Raw genomic sequence first — 20,954 nt, 5'->3', positions numbered from 1 at the left:
AAATCATATTCCACCTAACCCTATGTCACATGTGATAATCCCTTTCTACCGACCTCTGAAGTGATCATTCAAGACATTTTCTATTTCTTTTGCTTTTTTGACAAAGGTATCTCCACTTTCAATAAATGAAGAGCTTTGTTTGTTGAGTGCAAAGAAGCTTTTTCTTATCAATTTTTGCTGCGTTTGACTATAGAAGAGAATGGTTACATTTTTGGTTACATAATTCCACTTTTTATTGCATTTCTGTCTACCATGCAACCCCTTTTGACAAAAATGTAAAGCCCCTGTAGCTTTATTTGTACTAACTCCACATACGGCTTGAGCAATAATTGTTTTGAAAACATTCTTTTTGTATTTTTGGTATTAATTTTTTTTGACAGGTTCGGATTGGAAGGAGCAGAAGCGGTGATCGGTATTCATAAAGCTAACAGACAGTCATTCTTGGAAGGAGGAGGACCAAAGTGAAGGAGAAAAGCAAAATTGTGTGCTGCACTGAGACAATAGATCAATAGGACCGGTCTGCAGCGTGGTGTAAATTTGTTACACTGTACTGTATCTCTGGCAAACAACACAAGGCAAACTTCAAAGTACAAACAGTGGAATTCTTTATGTCACATAGGCAGAAATAAATTGCTTATAGGGTACTGTGCAGAAGTTTGAGGCACTAAGTGAAGACGCTTCAAAAATAATGCAGTGAATGTTCTTTCGTTATCTCTAACTTTACAAAGTAAATGGAAGCACATCAAATCTGTGTCTGATGTGAGCGTACTTTGCCTTTAAAATGGGACCAATTCTCTTAGGTAGAGTTGTGCACAGTTTTTCAAGGCAGCCTGGTCGTTCCAAACATCTTGGAGAGTTCTTCTTTGATTAAAGCTCTCTCAGAGTCTTCTGTGTCATGTAATCCCAGACTGACTCCATCATGTTGAGATCAAGGCACAGTGGGGGCCCACGCCATCTGTTGCAGGACTCCTCGTTCATCTTTTCACTGGAGATAGCTCTTTATCACTTTGGCTGCATGTCTTGGCTAAAACACTTGCACAGTAGAGTTGGCGTGTCTGTCTGGTTGCATTTCTGCACAAATAATGATTTCACATGAAAAATTCAGAACTGGCTAAATCCGTGACCTCAGCCCCAAAGACTTGCACACCGGCTGGTGCATTTTTTAGATTCCCTGCAGTCGTGTGATCGTGTTTATAAAAAACAGTAAAAGCAACGAAAGAATTTAACATTTAAGGCGTTTCAACAGTGTTAAATTTCTTTTGGCCATGAAATGATAATTTCAACTCACGGGCTGTTTTTTTTTCCCCCCACACATAATTAAACAGAGTTGAGAGTAAAAATATAAACTAATGCTTCACTGAATAGCCTAGTGTTCACCTAAACTGAATTTAGATCCTTTTTGTGATCAAAACTAGGGGATGGAGGTCGTGTTCTTCTTTCCCGGCCTCTCAAAAAATTGTTTGAAAACCACTGCACTAAAGGAACTTCAATACAAAGTCCCTCTTTATTATTTTTCATCATTTAAGTGTAACAGTCAGAAGAATTCATTATGGAAGAGGACGTTTTTCCACTAATTTAAACTCAATAGATGGAAATGAAAAAATAAATGTTTTTTTGGTCTTTTTGTATTCATTCATCAAGTCCTCTTCAACTTGATGAATGGATTCTAGTAGAGGAACAAATGATGGATGGAAACAACAGCCGTGTTTTATGGCTGATTTCACTGAAAAACAAGTATTTCAACTTAATGGCGAAACTGAGGGAAGAATCTAAAGTCAATAGACTTCATCCCAAGAGGACCATCAGTGTGTGTAATTTTATTCAGTGGTTGTTGAGTTCTCTCAGAAGCAAAGTAGCATACCAACCAAACATCAGATCCACACTGCCATCAATACACTGCTATTAGAAGTACATTAGCATGCAGAGTACAGTGTTGGTCAGGTGTTTGAATACACTCATCATAGGCACTCTAAAAAAACAAGAATCCGACGCACAACTTATTTATTTTGGATTTTCTCTAATGCACACTACAATACAAGGCATTTGTATTGTCCATGTGGGTAGCTGCAGATTTTAGTCAAGCTTGAGGGTGTTGGTGCAGGGGCATTTTTATTGGTCAGCACTCTCGTGGTTCATGGTTCTGTTAAACTAGCTTCACTGTGGATGGTGAGGCTGGTGTTCCAGCAGTTTACAGTCCATGGCAGACGGGAGCCTTGGTGGTTCCCAGATTGTTCCTGAACATCCTAACCAAGTTCCTCTCAGCTGAAGGTGACAGTTGGTGTCTTCTTCCAGACCTTGGCAAAACGATGACACAACCAGATAACTTGCACTTCCATACAATTGTTTAAACTGATGATGATGATGATCAGTTATTTAGAAACACTCCTAGAGATGTTCCAAACTTGGGTAAATCTACAGTTTTCCTTCTTAGATCTTCACTGAGTTCCTTTGATTTTCCCATTGCTCATATCAGTCCAATGAGTGCTGCCAAAAAATTCCTTTTTATGCTGGAAAGAGAAACTACCAGCTATAGTCAATAGTGATTATTAATAAGAAGTCATTAGGCATTGGCCTTGTCAAGTTAAGAGATACTGCAAAACCTTAAGCACCAATTACTATGAAGATATTTGAGCCTGCATGTATAAATTCAAACGTGTGCACTCAAAGTCATGAAAGACGATTGCCGGCCATCATTCATCTTCCAGCTGTGGATTAGATCAAAATGAGTGACCTTGTAAATGGCTTTTAAATACCCTGCAACATGGCAAGCATTAAAAAAATGCTTTGACTTAAATATTTTCTAAAACTGCTATTGTGCAAAATGTTAAAGTGAGACAAAGAACGATTCATTATTCTCTCGCTGTATGTATTTGTACACTGTGTTACGCCACAAGCAAATATTCCACGCCAGGTTTTAATTAACTAGACTTTGTGACAAAATATGAATCAGTACTGTATGTTTTGTGTCCAGTGAGTTGAGTGATTAGTCGTCGTGTTAATCCCCGCTCAGAGGCATGCTGTTGTGAGGGAGTTGGTTGCTGTGTTTAATCTCGGGCATTGCAAAGATAATGATAAGAGTAAAGCGGGCCTCAGGGGCGCACCACTTTCCACGTTTGTCACCAACCATTTCACGCTGTTGTCAAACGAGTAAGTGAGAAGAAATATGCGAGCCAATAAATCAAGAATCTGAGATGAAAGGAAACAATGTCACCACATTCTGAATTTTTAATTGTTATCATTTATAGATTCATATGGATTGAAAATGTCACATAGCAAACTGTATGAGCACTTTAAGAACCATCCAGTGATTATTGTGTAATTCACAATCAAGCATGCACAAAGGCACAAAACGATATGTATGGTGCACTTTGAAATGGGCAAAAAAGGAGACAATGCATGGTGCTAATTGAAGCTGGATGAGCTTGGGCAGGCCTTTGAACATTAAGAAGGGAGGTGCAAAGGTGGGGAAGCAGTGGGCAGAGTGTTACAATCACACAGGTTATTTGGGGACTCTTGGGAAAGTAGAGGGGGACCTCTGTGAACTCCTCATTTCTGTAGGGCTTTATGTAGCGTGACGGTTCCAAATGAAACTCCCCGATCATGTGGGAGTGCTCTATTAATTTGTGGCTCAGGCCGCCACCTTGGGGAGATAGCTGCGACAGCCAGTGCTGCATTCCCCTTTGCAGCTTCCAGCAAAGCTTCTTGTTGCTTATTGACTGAGGAGGCGCACTGCAATGTTTCTTCACGTCCACGGCTGCGGCTTTTTGCCTCAAGAGCCGAGACGATCTATCATTTCTCTGGTCACCTACTCCAGACTTTACAGGATGGATGAAAAGCAGCGTGAAATAAAAGCAATCTTGGTTCTCGGAGCAATACACAGGCTTTAGCTACCTTGAATTCACACTGTTCCTACAACATGGCATGACCTGAGAAATCTAATCTGGGTCTGTTACAAAGTTGAAGTATGACCACAATAACAGGAATTTCAAGCCAACAAGATAGTAGGGTTAGAAGCAACCCTCTTGGAATGGGTGCCAAAATTGGATGAACACGCACCTTAAAAACAGATTTTTCAGCTGTGAATTAGTTTAACACAAGGGTGAATATGCTGAAGTTTAAAAGTGTTAGAAAATGCTCGCTGTTAGTTTTGGATTCCGTACATCATGTCACAAAATTTCAATCCCATGTTTCCCTGAATGCTGGGATCATGTTTCGGTTGGTGGGAGGCTCGGTACATTCAGGACTGATCCAAAACAATGAGTGAACAAGATCACAAGACTCTCTTAAGACTCAGACCCTGAAGCCTACATGGTCACATGAAAGGACACAGGAAAACTTTCCTGCAAAAAACTCCCTCAACTGCTTCTCCATATTTCAGTGTTCATCCAGTTCATCCATTAAGTATGGATAAGCAACTTGAATGTGGTCTGAAGGAAAGCAGTGGTAAAGATCCCTACTAGAGATGGCACGATACCACTTTTTTATGTCCGATACCGATACCGATATCATAAATTTGGATATCTGCCGATACCGATATGAATCCGATATAGTGTTTTTTAATCAACAAAACTGTTTTTTAAATATCTTGCTGCATTTTGTATAAGTTCATACTCAAGTTTAAAACAACAACTACACTAAAGCTATTCTGTTATACCTGTATGCAAAAAAAATTATTTCATAGTTCAGCAATACTGATCAATCTAATAAACTTGAACCTACACCATCCTCCCTATTCTGGTATTTTAAAGAGTACTTAGCATAAATATTAAGCAACCTAACTAATAGGGTTCCAACTCCCAGCAACAACAAAAATAAATAAATAAAAAATAGGGAACCACCCCTCACGCTCCACCTCATGATGCTTAATCGACGTAATCAACCTTAATTTGATGCAGTGTGAAAAAAAAATGCACAGAAATCAATTATTTTTCAAGAAATATTAAATAGATTCAACATCTTTCTTCAACAAAATTGCAGACTGCACAGATGGTACCTTCCCAAAGGAAAAAGTACTATAGCTTACTAGGGTATATATATATATTAGACTTAATAGTTACTATATACAGTAATGGACTTCTATTCATTTTGCATCAAATTAAAACTTTGGCTGTCAGATAATTATTTATTAAAAGCTAGACATTTTAAATGAGAATAAGAAAGAAAAGTATGTCTTTGTGCCCCCTTTTCCCTGTTCATGCCCTATCGGCCCCCCTGGCTAAACTTTGCTAGATCCGCCCCTGCACAGTTACCAGCCGTCAGCTACGTAGAAAAAGATCCTCGAGTAGAAAGTAATATTAAATAAATTCTAACAACAGCTTATCGAGCTTAAACGTGCTGCTGTTGTTCAGCTGCTGGTTTCCTCTTTCTGGTGCAAAGTGGGCCAAAAGCAAACTAGAGACACGGACTCGCGACAGAAAAGCCGATCAGCTGATCGTTAAGCAGTTTCATGATTGAAGTAGCAGCAAGAAGAGGCAGTCGTTTGTTAAGCTTAACGCAGGAATGCTTTACAAACATTCAGAGATGGACTTACACACTTGCTTTACTTCTCTCGGGATAACTTTGTCGGAGATGAAATGCCGGGTTGCTAGCGAAGCTCCAAATGCTATCCAGACCACCGACAGGTCCCGCATGCCACAGCCGCTCTATCACGTGATGCATACTGCTCCGACGTGCTAACGTTCTGAGGTGAGTTACGGCGTGTTGCAAGTTTTGTGAGGTGCTTTCGTGATATTTAATGGATCGGATTACATTTTTTATTTTTCTCCGATATCCGATCCAGTAATTTAGGTCAGTATCGGACCGATACGTAATATCGGATCGGTCCATCTCTAATCCCTACATTCAGCCTTTCTGTGCATGAATGAGCGGGACTATGAAATGTGAGGAATCTTACTTCACATGGAAAGACAGCATGTCACTAAATGTATCTTCTGATCCAAGCAAAGATAACACAGGTTCTTTAATTACTAAGAAATTCTTTGTGTATTCACATGGAGGCTCATATCCTTGGGAACTCTATGGATGGTGGGTGGGAAGACAACATTCCCATCGTACTCACAGTGAGAGTAGACCAGCAAGGATGCTGCGCAGATATACAGAGTAATTAAAAACACGCCTACACTTTGTCTGGTGCACCTTATGAGCGCCTGCAGGATGATTATTATAACTTTGAGAGATAACAACACACTCAAAACAACAAATTCATGAGCACCGTGGTTCAGAAGAGACTCAAGCAACATAAAATCCATAGGTGTTAATAACTATATTGAGAAACGGAAAAAAAACCCAAACATCATTAGCTTTCCGGGTAAATAACATTAAGCATGGATGCTGCTTGAAAAGCTTCCCACGTAGGGGGAGAACAGGATATCTTCCCCCTACAGACCCTGGTGATGAGATTCGTGTGGGAGGACCACGAAACAGAGCGAGCACATGAAAAGAGGAAAAAATGAAAGAGGGGGGAGAAAGTGAAAGAAAGAGGACTCAAACGAGTAAAGGATAAAAACAAAAATAAGCTGGCCCATATTGCATTAGGAGATTCTGTTTGAAGATTGTCTGGCATGGAGAGGCAATCAGGAGAGCAGAGGCTGCTTGGCCTCACTGTGAGCTATTCTGCTGCGCTGCGACCACATCTCAAGTGTCCCTCCTCCTCCTCTTTCCCCAATCTCCCTCTCATCTATCGCTCACTCTCCTCTCATCTATTCCTCATCAAGAGCGGCCTCCCATAAACAAGGATATTGGCCACCGGGCAAGAAATCTGAGAGGAGTGATCCCTTTTTCTGGATGGTCCCTGCATCATTTCCTAGCAGAACGAATTCCACAAGGACGCCGGCAAACCTAAAGTCTTCTAATGCAGGCAGGTACCAGTGGGGAGGGGGAGTGAAAAGGAGGGAGGAGGGGGGCTACACCAGTTCACTGCTTAAAAGACCATTAGGTATTGTAAGATGTGATTGGCAGCTGGGATGATCTCCTTGGGCGGGTCAGCACCGGGACCACACGCTATTCACTAGAGAGTCCATCAATCACAATTTGGCTTAATTAACCAGCAAGCATGGCAAGCCAAGGGCCCACTGTCTGGATGGATGGATGGATGAATGGATACAAGGAAATATGATAGATTCAATACAACACAGTACAGCAGAAGATAATTTAATACTGTAAGCCCACAGGAAAACTCAGATGGCAAGGCAAGCAAAGAAAAAGAGGACGCAGCCAACCGAGCATCTGGTTCACATGACTCAGTATAGCTTTTTGGTTTGATTTTTTTCCATCTTCGCCTTATATGAGAGCTGATTTAATGTATTTATTCCTGCTATTTTATTAAGGCTTCAATCCTGCGAGGGCTAAGTTACCAGTGATAATAAGATGCGACCCTACCGCTATGGAGAAACAATAACAAGAACAATAAAATGTAAGTAGTCTTTTGATGTGTGAGTTACAATGCTCTTTTTCCGTTCATTGGAAATACTTGGGAGAATAATTTTCATAAGCAAAAACAATAACCAATGATAGCTGGGATAGGCTTCAGCCATCCCAAGTGCCTGAATTGCATAAGCGGAAGAGAATAGTTGGATGTACTGTGAGCTTTTCTGTACAATAAGGGTGTTCTGGGTTAATTTTGATGGATATTAAATCTACCAGTGTGGGTCAAATGACGGAAAGGGGGTTCAAGGGGGAGTGTCTCAAGAACTGTCTATGTCTCTGTCACCTTTTCCCACAGAGACAGGCACCTGCTGGTCTTTGAAGGATCACGGGAGAATCTCCAAAAAGTGCAATACTAAAATAGCACAGGACTGATCGTATGTGATGCACTTAACGATCATACACAGGTCAGAGAGAGACAGTGTCCTGATACAGACACTGAAAGAGTGGCATGGTGGTGGAGTGGTTAGCACTGTCACCTCAAGGTCAAGGTCCAGCAGTATGTTCACTTAACTCATGATTCTAAATCGGTCATGGATGTGAGGTAGATGAAGCATGTAGAACAAAGTGCTGTATGAACACATGTATAATCAAGCTTTGAGTGATCAGTAAGACTATATAAATACAAGTACATTGCAATCATTCCACCCACTATCAAAATAAGCTAAAAATAACCAAATTAGAAGCCATTCATTTTAAGCTAATAGAGATTTATTTTGAGTCAACTGACGTTACACTAAGAGCTAACTGAGATTAAAACAGATCAAACGAGGGGTTGGAGGGAGTCATAAGATTATAAAAAGCAGCTGAGGTGAAATTTCTAAGAGTGTGAGAAAGACATTTTGCAAGTCCTACACACAGACTTCCTACCACTGCTTTGAGAGTTTGAAATAGGAACGTTTTGTGTTATTAGTGTTAATTAGTGTTGAATTAATTAATAATTAATAATTGATTACCTAAGTCAAGTTGTTAAAGGAGGACTTTTTTTTAATGATATAGCAATGAGGACAGTATTTAATGGCTGTAATATTTATACATGGTTATATAATAAATCCCAGAAGCTTCAGAATGTTCTTGTCATTTTCACTTAAACTATATTTAATGATTTTGGATGTTGTGTTTTCATGTCTTAGGCAAAACAAAATACGATATTGTGTGAGAAAGCATTTTTCAAGGCTTAATCGTCTTATTACTGCCGGTTGCCGGTTCGAGCCCCGGCTCCGACAGTCTCGGTCGTTGTGTCCTTGGGCAAGACACTTCACCCGTTGCCTACTGGTGGCGGTCAGAGGGCTCGGTGGTGCCAGTGTCCGGCAACCTCGCCTCTGTCACTGCGCCCCAGGGTGGCTGTGGCTATAATGTAGCTTGCCATCACCAGTGTGTGAATGTGTCTGTGAATGAGTGGATGACTGAATGTGTAAAGTGCTTTGGGGTCCTTAGGGACTAGTAAAGCGCTATACAAATACAGGCCATTTACCATTTACCATTTACTGGTGTCAGACAGGGTATGTACTAGAGGTACACGATACCACTTTTTTATGTCCAATACTGATATCATAAATTTGGATATCGGCCGATACCGATATGAATCCAATACAGTGTGTTTTTTAATCAATAAAACTGTTTGTTTTTAATATCTTGCTGCTTTTTGTATAAGTTCATACTCAAGTAAAAAAAAACAAAACACTAAAGCTATTCTGTTATACCTGTATGCAAAAAATACACTGCACCCAAAAGATTTCATAGTTCAGCAACACTGATCAATCTAACAAACTTAAACCTACACCATCCTCCCTATTCTGGTATTTTAAAGATAAGCAACCTAACTAATAGGATTCTAAAACTCCCAGCAAAAAAAAAAAAAAAAAAAATAGGGAACCACCCACCCTCCACCTCATGATGCTTAATTGACGTAATCAACTTTAATTTGATGCAGTGTGAAAAAAAATGCCCAGAAATAAATTATTTTTCAAGAACAATTAAATAGATTCAACATCGTTCTTCAACAGAACTGCAGACTGCACAGATGGTACCTTCCCAAAGGAAAAAGTACTGTAGCTTACTAGGGTATATTAGACTTATTAGTTACTGTATACAGTAATGGACTTCAATACATTTTACATCAGATTAAAACTTTGGGTGTAAGATTGGGATAATTATTTATTAAAATGAGAATGAGAATAAGAAAGAAAAGTATGTCTTTGTGCCCCCCTTTTCCCTGTTAATGCCCTATCGGCCCCCCTGGCTAAACTTTGCTAGATCCGCCCCTGCACAGTTACCAGCCGCCAGCTACGTAGAAAAAGATCCTGGAGTAGAAACTAATATTAAATAAATTCTTTTTTTTTTTTTTTTTTTCCTTTTTTTTTTTTTTTTTTCTCTTTTCTTTCTTTTCTTTTCTCTTTTTGTGTCATCTGCAGAGCAGTGAAAGTGTATGCTATGCTTTCTAATGATACTGTCTAAGGAAGGCATGTATAATGTAAACACAATTGGTCCTAGCATGGAACCCTGTGGAACTCCATAATTAACCTTAGTGTGTCAAGAGGACTCTCCGTTTACATGAATAAATTGGAGTCTATTACATAGATATGAATCAAATTTCAAATGAACTTTTGATTTGAGGCTATTAAATAAATTCTAACAACAGTTTATCAAGCTTAAACGTGCTGCTGTTGTTCAGCTGCTGGTTTCCTCTTTCTGGTGCAAAGGGGGCAATAAACAAACAAGAGAGACGGACTCGCGAAAAAAAAGCCGATTAGCTGATCATTGATCAGTTTCACGATTGAAGTAGCAGCAGCAGAGAGAGGGAGAAAGAAGCAGTCGCTCCATATATCGGTTGTTAAGCTTAACGCGGGAATACTTTACAAACATTCAGAAATGAACTTACACATTTGCTTTACTTCTCTCTGGGATAACTTCCTCGGAGATGAAATGCCGGATTGGTAGCGAGGCTACAAACACACACAGCCGCTCTATCACGTGACGCATACTGCTGCGACGTGCTACGGTTATGAGCCGAGTTACGTCGTGTCGCAAGTTTTGTGAGGTGCTTTTTTGATATTTAATGGATCGGATTACATTTTTTATTTCTTTCTGATATCCGATCCAGTAATTTACGTCAGCATCGGACCGATACCGATACGTAATATCGGATTGGTCCATCTCTAGTATGTACACATTCTAATTTGATCTGTAGTTCAAATTTTGGTATGAACACCATATTTGAGGGAATTCCTGGACTGGACTTGGCCATTGACCGAAAGGCATTGGTCAATAAAGTTGCTCTTTATACTACAAAGTTGCTGCAGCTTTAACCTCTTTGAAATTGACACAAACCATTACTATTATTGGATCAAATATGAACAGCTCCTCTGTAAAGTCCTAACGTCCTTATAAACTCCACACTATCCTGCACCAGGAAGATCTGAACGTTGTTGCAGAGACTTGACACTCCTAAACACTTCACCACTCCATCATCCTTACAAAGCTCAACAAAAATTTATTGCCAGTATTTATTCTCAGAGATGAAGATATATTTCAATCTGTACTAGAGCTTAACTGATATAGAATTTTAAAGACTGATACCTACACTGATATTCGGTGATTTAAATATCTAATATGCCGACTCATCGGCCAATACTTATTTTCTTTCTGAGAGATGAAACAAACTGATTTCCATAACATTTGTAATTTGTATAGATTTATTTACTTATTCACACTCTGCCCAGCTGTGCTTGGATCAGCAGTGTTGTAAACTGGGATATTGTAGAGTGCCCTCTGGTGGCCAAACTATGCAACATCAAAACTAATAATAATAATATATAGCAACTCGTGTTCACTCTTTTCTTTTTCACTTATCAGCAGCAAATAGCTAATATCGGCTGACAGTATCGACCTCTGGATCATTCGGAAGGGTTGGAATTTGTACTACATAAGCATTCAGGTACAAACCTGCCAAAACTAAGTTTTAGAATCCAAATATTTTTCACATATTTCACACAAATTCGCAACACACACACACCTTTAAGCGTGCTTAAAGTGATTGGAGCCACTCCCTAGCTTGTCTCGTCCCATTGACAGGTGTATCCAAAAAACCCCACACCACTCTCTCATTAGTGTCTGCTAGCCAGCACAGCTACAATTAACATTAATCCTTTCCTCAATCACCATGATGGACTATATTGACATCCACCAGTCTCCATAGGCCCACACAGCTCAGTCAACACGGGGCCAACATTCATCAGAAGCAGGTTGAGTAATACTGTTCTTTGGCTGTCAATAGATGGCTCTTCTTCATTATGGTTCTACCTATCTCTCAGCGTTCGCACATTCAGCTGTCTTCTAAGCTGTCATCCATCTGTGTCCATCCCACTGCCTTCTGAATCCAAATTTCTTCTGTCATTGTGTTTGTACACCTCCACTCTGTCACCTGCTACAGTCTCTTATGAAATAAAAAAAAATCCTTTTTACCAATGACTCATAAAGAGGGTTAGCATAACTGTGCGCGCATCTGCTGAGAAGCCTCCAACCAGCGTCTGTACCAATTTACCATCCATTTCAATGCATCTGTCCAATTTCTGTGAAGTTCTGTCTCTTCTTCACTTTTGGGCCATATCCTAGTTTTTACAGAGCTCAGGCTATTTACTGTAAAATCACAGAAAAAAATGCACTCAACATATTAGCAAAAGGCACACTCTTAGGTGTATTTTAGATGTTTTAATGTGGTGCAAATTTCATTAATGGGATAAAGAGAGGAAAAATTAAAACTTCCTGATGCTGAATGCTTTGGAAAAATAATTGGCAGCGCTACGGAGAAAAATAGAAGAAAAAAAACATATGCGCCATCATTATCACTTCAAATATGTGTTAGTCAGGGCTTGACAGGTGTACGTGACTGACAGTTTCAAAAAAACTGAACAATTTGTTTAAAAGAAAATCATCAGTTTTAAGTGACTTGCTATACCAGGTGCAGCGTAATACAAAGGCAAGCACAGGAGCAGAAAGAGAAGCTTTTGTAAAGGTTTTTGTGGGGTTATGTTTCTGTTTCATGTGGCAAGGTAATGGTGGTTATTGAAGCGTGAATAATACATATACATTTCTGAACTACTCTTATACTTAACAATTTAAAAAACACTTATTTTTTGTCTGTTACATAGAGAAGAAAAGGAAAACATTTGGACATAGGGATAAGCCTTCTTTGTTGCATATAAACACTAAAGTGCAATTCATGTGTTGCAACGTGTCTGTGTAATAAAATTTGCAATTAGCAACTCTATCAGCAGATCCAGTATTTCTGCCAATATTAGCTGTTTGTTGAGGTCTCAGTATCAGCATTTATAAAACCTGATGAATGTAAATTAAACAAGTGGACAAGAGACAGGAAACATGGTCTAATTTTACATTTCAAATATCATTGTTAGTATCATTTTAAAAAACATATAAGTAGTTTTTTTAGCTAAAGTCTTGCCCATTTTATTGGCGGGTCATCTGTTGTTTTAACATTGGAATCGATACATTTTTCTTTTCTCAAATTAAAAAGCTTGTAAAAGCTTAAGGCAATTTCCAAGAGCTCTACTAACTTTTAAATCCATCTGATTAAAACCTTTTCACGTCAATACATGACGTGCCAAGAAGGCCAGAGTTTTGTATATTGTATTCTTCCATTGTAGTATTTTGACTTTTGTATTCTCTTACTAGCTTTTACTCCTGGTTGGTTTAATTGTATTTATATCCTCAGACCTTATTAGTTAGAGTTATCTTGCTTCTATTCCCGGCAATAGTTTGTTATATTGAGTCATCTTGCTTAAATGTTTGTCTGTGTCAAGTTTGGATGCTTGGTGTTATTTCCTGTTTTATTTTGATAGTCCCACTAGCCTCATAACCTTGTAACCTTGTAGATAAATATTGTCTGACTCTCCCCTTGCCATTTGTTGTGTTGTCCCTCATGCTGTGTGCCCTGTGCATTGTTTATTTTTTCCCATAATTTCCTGGTTTGTAAGTTCCTGGCTCCTGTCTTGCCTGGGTTTTGCATTTTGTTCCATTAGTACCTGCTCAGATTGACTTGCTCGCCACAACTGGTTTTCCATTACAATTTAGTACCTCTAAATGTGCGTGGTCCTTGCCACAGCAATGCATCCGAGCATCTTGCAACGTAATCAATATGCATTCCGAACCCTACAACAAAAGTAGACATTGAGACAAGAATATACCTGCTGCTTGATCTACAGCTTTTCGTCACACTTGGGGGAACATGGCATTATTTTTGCAGCTATTTCCCCCATTGCCACATATCAAAAATGGTGGTTTTGATTTTTGCGAATGAGACGCTCACATGAAGTGATGCTACTGACCAGCCAATCGGTGGCATGCAGTCTGACAATGTCGCATTTTAGTACCTGCTCCGATCGCTTGGAACCCCGGCCAAGCAGGCACTAAAAAGTTACCTGGTACCAGGTACTATGACCTAATGGAAAAACCTGAAAATGGTCGCAAACCATGTTGAGTTGATCCGAGTTGGCACTAATGGAAAAGGGGCATTAAAGTCCTGTTCTCCATGTCCTGTGCATGGATCAAAAACCTGCCTTCCACACAGCATTACATGATAACAGGATTCTGTTTTTAATGGCTCCAGTTTGGCATCTTTCGTGGTTTTCTGTTTGTTTTTTGACAGATTTAACAGATGCACATTAATGTTATCAGTGCTAATCAACATTAAATCAGTGTACATACACACCTACAGTTCAAATAGTTCAAAACAGTAAATTTATGACATCAGATAACACCTTTGCGTTCCTTCACCAGCTTTCCATGAACAGCTGTAACAATGTTAATTTTCAAAATAAAACAAAAATGTGAAAACATGGCTTTTACAGCTCACTACAAATGGATAGATAACACAAAATGGTGGCATCATCTGAGTAATATGGGTGACATCACCAAAAATAGTCAGTTTTTCAACAGTCTGTCCTAAAAACAGAGCAGCCAAGTCAAAGAATGCGATGAGCAGGATCTCTTCTCCAATTTAATGCTGCATTATGTCATTTAAATTTAAAAAAAAAAGTCTCATGTGATTCACGTCAGCCCACTGTGAAGCAAAACCCAAGGCGTTAGTGCAGATATTAATGCGGTTTAAGTGGGTCACTCAAAACATACAGCACAAACCAGAGCAGTTCTGAAACACTGCTGCCATTTGCCTGATTCCTCTCTTCTTCATTTAATCGTGCCTTCCGGCACCCATCCCCAAAAGTCAGGCCGAGACCGAGTGGGTTGCATCCCGTGAGGGAATCTGCTTTGGAGAAGTGGCCTGTGAAGTAAGAGTGTGTGAACGCCTGATCTACAGAAATAGAGTGAGCATCAGTAGAGGCAGAGGAAGACCACTGTTACCACTTTCCTCCATCCATCTGACAGTCAGCTTCAGTCAGCCAGTGTGCCCACTGATTCTGTTGTCACCCTGGCATCCTGGCTCTGCCTATTAGCCTGCTAGTTAGACTGACATTTAGACTGGGAGGACACACATAAGCAGGAGCCAAAGGGTCTCCTGCTTGGCGAGCACCAAACTGATGTAAAGCAGTAGACAAACCCACAGGAGTGCGCGGAAACATGCAGCAGCTGCCTCCGCCAATCACATCAGTCTGGCCTAATTTGATTCCATCTCGACAGGATTCAATTACATTTTATTAATTTTGGCACAGTGAGACTCCATAGAGTTTGATTCAATCTCTGGCAATGCAATTTAACTAGATGCAATCAGATTCACTTGAATTGAATGAATTTTTAAACATAATCTCTTCCTGCCTTCCTACACCCACCCCACCCCTCATATAAATCTTCCTGTTGCTCACTCCATCCTGCCTAATTTTCCCTTTCTGGGATTCAGAATATAGGATTTAATGAGCAATGCCAAGCTCCTCCTGCAAGAAGACCCCGACTGCTTAGTGCATTTTCTTGGCTTCTGCTTGGGAGAGACTCCCCGAGGAGAACATTAGTCACTTCCATGATAATAATGGGTAATTTGACTGAAAAGAGACTGAGGTTGGCAGAGGGCATTATTGAACATGCTGCTGTTTTTGCTTCATGGATTTCAAATGACTTGAGGTTTTTCAAAATATGCCAAATGTTCACATAGTGGAGCGCATTGCTGGAATGCCATTTATCCCCTCCGCACCTCTGATATAACTTAAGTTACTTAAAAGCCCAAAATGTGTCACTACAAGACAATCAGCCTCCTTATAAGCATGAGCGTACAGCTATCTTAACCCCAAATGCTAATCGTGTTTACGGAGTTGCAGGCTGAATATGGCTTGCAAACAAACAACACTCCAAACTACCTAAAAGCAAGAGAGTTAATTCCATTCACGAGTCTGCAGATGATCATTAACCTTCCCAACAAGGATTTTACACTCATAGAAGGATTCTGAAACTTTACACTTCCAACCACAGATGAGCCGATTGTTATTGTTAATGTTTTTCTCTTTTGATTTTTTGTTGTTGTTGTTTTTTTTGGGGGGGGGGGGGGGGGGGGATCTCTTTTTTAGGTACTTTTGACTCTTGTAGTAGAAATTAGAGTTTGGTGGATCAATCCAAATATCGATAGTATCGATGTTAACGCTGGTATCGGTATTAGATCGACACAATACCCAAACTTCACTTACACTAGTAGCACCTAATCAAGAACCAATCCTGCACATTTACACTGAAAGATAGGAGCTCGTCCCCAAAAAAGTAGCTGCAATCATTTATATTGTAGCTATGGGAAGGGCGCACCCACACAGAACTCTCGGCTGTGATGCCCCCACCCCACTAATTTCACTACATATTCTCTAACCTCCTTCTCAAAAGGCACAGACAGAACTGGTTCCAAACTGAAAGCAAAAAAGGTATTTAAAGGCAATTTGATTCTCTTTGTGCTCACTTTCTGTCTGATTGTGGTGCTCAGTGGTCTTTCTAAATTCTCTTTGTGATCTTTGTGGTCATTTGCCATTGCTTTGTCGTTTTGAGGATCTTTGCCCATCAGTTATAGCCTCTTTGTAATAGCTTTCTTTTCATTTTAGCTTGTTTTGCAGCCATTTCACTGACATTCTTGCAAGAAAAAAGAAAAAACTTTCACTTGGAGCAGGCAGCCTGGTCCATGGACGCCCTGATCCATAAAGCATTTTGTTCTGTGGCACTGTGGTTTTTGTATAGATAGTGGGGTTATTTACAATGCACATACATTTGTATCCTGGAGCTGTTCATCGCAGGCAAGGTAACACAGCCTACGCTTTAATAATTTAATAGTTCTTCAGTCTTTCAGTTTGGAAAAAGAAAAAAGTAAGTTGCACATGTAGGAAGTAAATATATATATATATGTGTGGCAGCGTCATATCTAAAAGTGTCTGATCATTTCCTTTCCTTTATTTCTGTCATTTCATTCCCAGCAAGCTGACAAAACCCCTGCAGCACAGATGCTTGGCAGTTCTTTGTTTTTCACGTATCCAGGTGTTATAACACTCTCCTCCTGTCTTACACGCCACGTACAAATTCGATGCTGGGGCTCGCACAGATTGAGTGCTAAAGGGCACAACGAATAAAAAAAACAAAACAAAAAAAAAAACTTGCAGGCAAATAAATAGCATATCCATAACACCGAGATTGCCCTTTGTACAATCCAGAGCCCTGCTGACTCTAGCCGTTCCTTAAATTGATTTCTCGTATGCAGCTGCCTCGAGGGGGCGATTCCATTTTCATATATACACTGGCTCTCTTTATATGTATGCCAGCACCCCCCCCCCAGTTTATTAGTCAAAGAGAGACACAGGCTATTTCATTTGTGAATAGCTTTGCATGCCTTTAAGAGGAGTTTATGACTGGTCTTGCATTTTGTTAAGAGCGATGTGCGGCATGGTGAGAAACTTTTGGGGGGGAAAGAAAAAAAATTTCTGACATTAACAGCTGCTGTAAAGACAATTCATTCATGGCTTGAGGATGAGCGCAACACAAACGTGAGGCCAAGTGTGTGACCCTCGCATGCTTGTGAGCAAGTGCACAAACCGAAGCAGGATGTAAGCAAGCCTCCAACATGCTTAAGCCCAGGCTCAGTGTGTGTGCAGTGAGAGACACTTAAGTGCAGGGGCATAAATCTTCCAAACCCTGAGCCACTGACATTTCCCTCCCCAAGAGACACTGCGAAATATCTTAATTACGCCACTTAACATCACATCGGTGAGTCCCGGGTGAGCCCGAACGAGCATATAATTCATTGTACTAAGCGTCTGTAAAAAGCCAAATACATACACCTTCGAGGATGCGAGTGCAGGGCAGGAGGCGAGCTGGGACTTCAAAGCAAATGTTTTCCTTCAGGAGCCCAGAGAAGGCATCTGCAGAGTTAGTGTAGTAGGAGTACAGGGCATCGAGCTGACTCCTGGAAGAAACCAAAGCTGTCGATGGGAAGTGGTGGTGGTGTGTGTGTGTGTGTGTGTGGTGGGGGGGGGGGGGGGGGGGGGGAGAGTAAAACCTCTTTCTGGCTTTACTCCCTTCACTGATGGATTAGTGTCTGTTCAAAGGCCCCACACTGATAACAGACACAGAGAATCGAGCATCCTACTCATACTTCTACCCCTTGACTCAGAAGCAGTCTTATAATTTGCCTAAGAGCAGATTGTGAGCATTGTCTAACAGGTCAATTTGTGTGGACTTTGCTATCACACACACACACACACACACACACACACACACACACACACACACACACACACACACACACACAAAAAGCTTGATAAGAATGGAAATTGGTTTGGGGGTGGGGTGGGGAGGGTGGTGATGTAATACTCCTGCAACAAAAGGGAAAAATAAAGAGTGCGATGAATATCCCAGTTAGGGCTCTATGAACAGTAGTTGCCTATATGTGTCTTTGTTTGACCTCAGCTGGGATTAAATGTAATAATATACGAACGCTCTGAAGCAACGCCGCTCTCTGAACGCGCCCTCTTCATTTTCCTCTCTATCATAACCCAGCACTTTCTAACAGACTATTGATTAAGCCGGTAGAAATATGAGCTGCCGATAAACTGCACAGTCCTTTTGGAAGTGTCAGGGATAATAAACTGTGGGTGTCTGTGGCCCAGTGTGTCTCGGTCAGGTATGCTTCCCAGTCCTTTGCTGTTGTCAACCAAATCAAGTGCACAGTAACTGGGTTTGAACCCAGAGAAAGCATCTACTCCCTTATACTTTAAAACCATACAGCACTTCCTTTAAATCCACTTTTACCTCTTTAAAACTGTGGCACACCCAAACAACTTGATCTACCATTTCCATTTTGCTTTGGAACCCTGTAAACCCTCCTCCAGGACCCCCCCCCCCCCCCCCCCCCCCACACACACACACACACACACACACACACGCACTTTGAGATCCACTCCCCCTCCTGAAAGACTTCAAAGCAAAAACTTGCAAAAGCAGTATCTGAATGCAACATACTTTAACGACTCGTGGCTTATGGCTTCACTCTTGGCACCACTTTGCAGCGCTCTACCCCCACCTGCCGTTGTGCGTCAGGAAGCCAGAGTGGCCACACTCAAAAAAAAAAGACGAATGTCCTCCTAAAACTCACTCGACTCTTATTTTCCCTTATATTTTAGTTCTTTGGTTTAATATGAACAAGTGCACAATTCACACCAAGGAAAATGATCACCTTGTGCTGCCCTGTCTTTTTTATTTTTACGTGTACTTATCCAGACGGTGGATTTTCAGTATTTTCCAGTGATTGTAAAGCTTCGGAGACTCTCAGCGAGCGACACGATTAAGAAACACAAGAACGATAATATTTTTAAGGCAAAGAAATGCATCCGCGTGCACGCAGCAGCCACTCAGGCTACATCTTTATGTTGCCCACAGGCTCGCTGGAGCGCGCTCACTCGGATCAAACCGTCACCCCCTTACCCCCTCCCCTCTCCTTCGAATCAGGTGCGCGACGCACGCGGAACCCAATTAACGGAGTAAGTGTAACTCTGCTGTCTCAAATAAGACTAATAAGAATTTTTTTTATCCACACACACACAAAAGAAGAAACTTTGGGAAGCATCACCGCGTCATTAATCTCACATTATCTCGCACTGCCTGCGCGCGAGGTGCAGACGCTGATGAAGGTGTTGACAAAAACCTCAGTCCATGACAGTGTTTTCTCTACAGTGCTCCTCACAAGACAGAGTGGACAGCGACGAGTGAAAACACACACACTAATAAACACACACGCGCGCGCGAAAAAAGGCGGTGGTCTTTGACAGATATGAGTGGATATTGACGTCTTCACGTGCGCTGCCGGTTTAAGTTGGGAGGAATCAGTGATTAAAGCGGAAAGAAAGGAGAGCTGTTTGCAAATAAGAAAATACAGCAGCGATGTGAAACATGTTTGGGTTTTTTTGTTGTTTTTTTTTAAACTAATTGGAGTAAGAGATGATATCCTGGGGAAGTATGGAGTGCACTGCAACACCCTAAAAACCCCACAGGACCCCGTCAGGATCCCTCTTTTCAGCAGGAAAGCATCCTGGCCCCCCTGCAAGACGTGCTTCAACTACAAAACAACGTCCACTTAAACAATCCACCCCTCTCTCTCACACACAAACACACATACACACACTTACATTCACACTCCCTCTCTCCCCTTCAGCTCGCAGCCCTCTCTCTGGCTGCTGCAGACCGAGATGGCAAAATAACACTCAACTTGTCCACAAAGTCACTAAAGCTCGAGGATTGCCACACACTCCCGCGCGCATCCCTTTACCTTGGCCGCCGCAGACGAGCACCCCGAGGAGATGGACGAGTTTGAAGATCATTTTCGGGCGGGTTTCGGGGCTGCCGGACGCCGCTTTGAGCTGCTGTAAAAAAACGACAAGGGCGACAAGCACACACGTTCGGCTCCGTTCATCCGCTGTCTTGGGCTCCGCTTGGCGACTGATTTGCCTCAGCTCCTTTCCTTCCCTTCCTTCCTATGCGCGCGCTCCCGCCTCCCTGCTCGTTCACCGTGTTGCTCTGCGCTGAGTCCCCCCCCCCACCACCACCACTACCTTCACACTCCAGCATTATTCTCTCCAACCTCACTGCTGGTGGAGAAGCAAAGCTACGATGGCTTCAGACATGTGTTATGTTTTTGCCTGACTTTATTGGCTTCTTAAAAAAAAACAGTTAATAATAAGACATCTTTAATCAAGCACAAGTTTATCTAGTAATTCTGAGGACCCCCTTGTCTAATAGCTGACCTCACCTCACCTACAATCCACCCTTTATAATCTTTTGTCAGAGAGCGGGCAAATGAAGAGGATTTATGCGCAAAACTCAGAGCTTTCTCTGCAAGGCCATTTCATATTAATGTCCTAAATCTTATCATTTATTCTTAATTAGCCCCGCAATAGACAGGTGTACTTTTATCCACTTTTAACGTAGATTTTCTGTGTTTTTACATATATAATTATTTATTTATTATTATTATTATTATTAGCAGTAGTACTACTACTACTTAATAATAATTATTACATTTATATATTGTTAGTATTTTTCCTCTTCTT

At 41.0% G+C, this 20,954-nt stretch overlaps 1 protein-coding gene across 1 annotated transcript in view; it reads right to left on the bottom strand.

Annotated features, from left to right (window-relative positions):
- Positions 1 to 20,240, bottom strand: part of ncam2a (neural cell adhesion molecule 2a) — a 460,352-nt gene extending 440,112 nt beyond the window's left edge. The window contains exon 1 of the mRNA XM_085347241.1: positions 20,174 to 20,240. Within this exon, the coding sequence (XP_085203367.1) occupies positions 20,174 to 20,225 (52 nt within the window). The 5' untranslated portion in view covers positions 20,226 to 20,240. The remainder of the gene's footprint in view (positions 1 to 20,173) is intronic.
- Between the last annotated feature and the right edge of the window lie 714 nt (positions 20,241 to 20,954).

The sequence above is a fragment of the Diplotaxodon limnothrissa genome, linkage group LG23 (assembly GCF_057381915.1).
Source record: "Diplotaxodon limnothrissa isolate DT_005_m linkage group LG23, D_limnothrissa_male_GT1.1, whole genome shotgun sequence".
NCBI lineage: Eukaryota > Metazoa > Chordata > Actinopteri > Cichliformes > Cichlidae > Diplotaxodon > Diplotaxodon limnothrissa.
The sequence above is the reverse complement of the archived record's forward strand: the minus strand, read 5'-3'. Positions and strand labels throughout refer to the sequence as shown.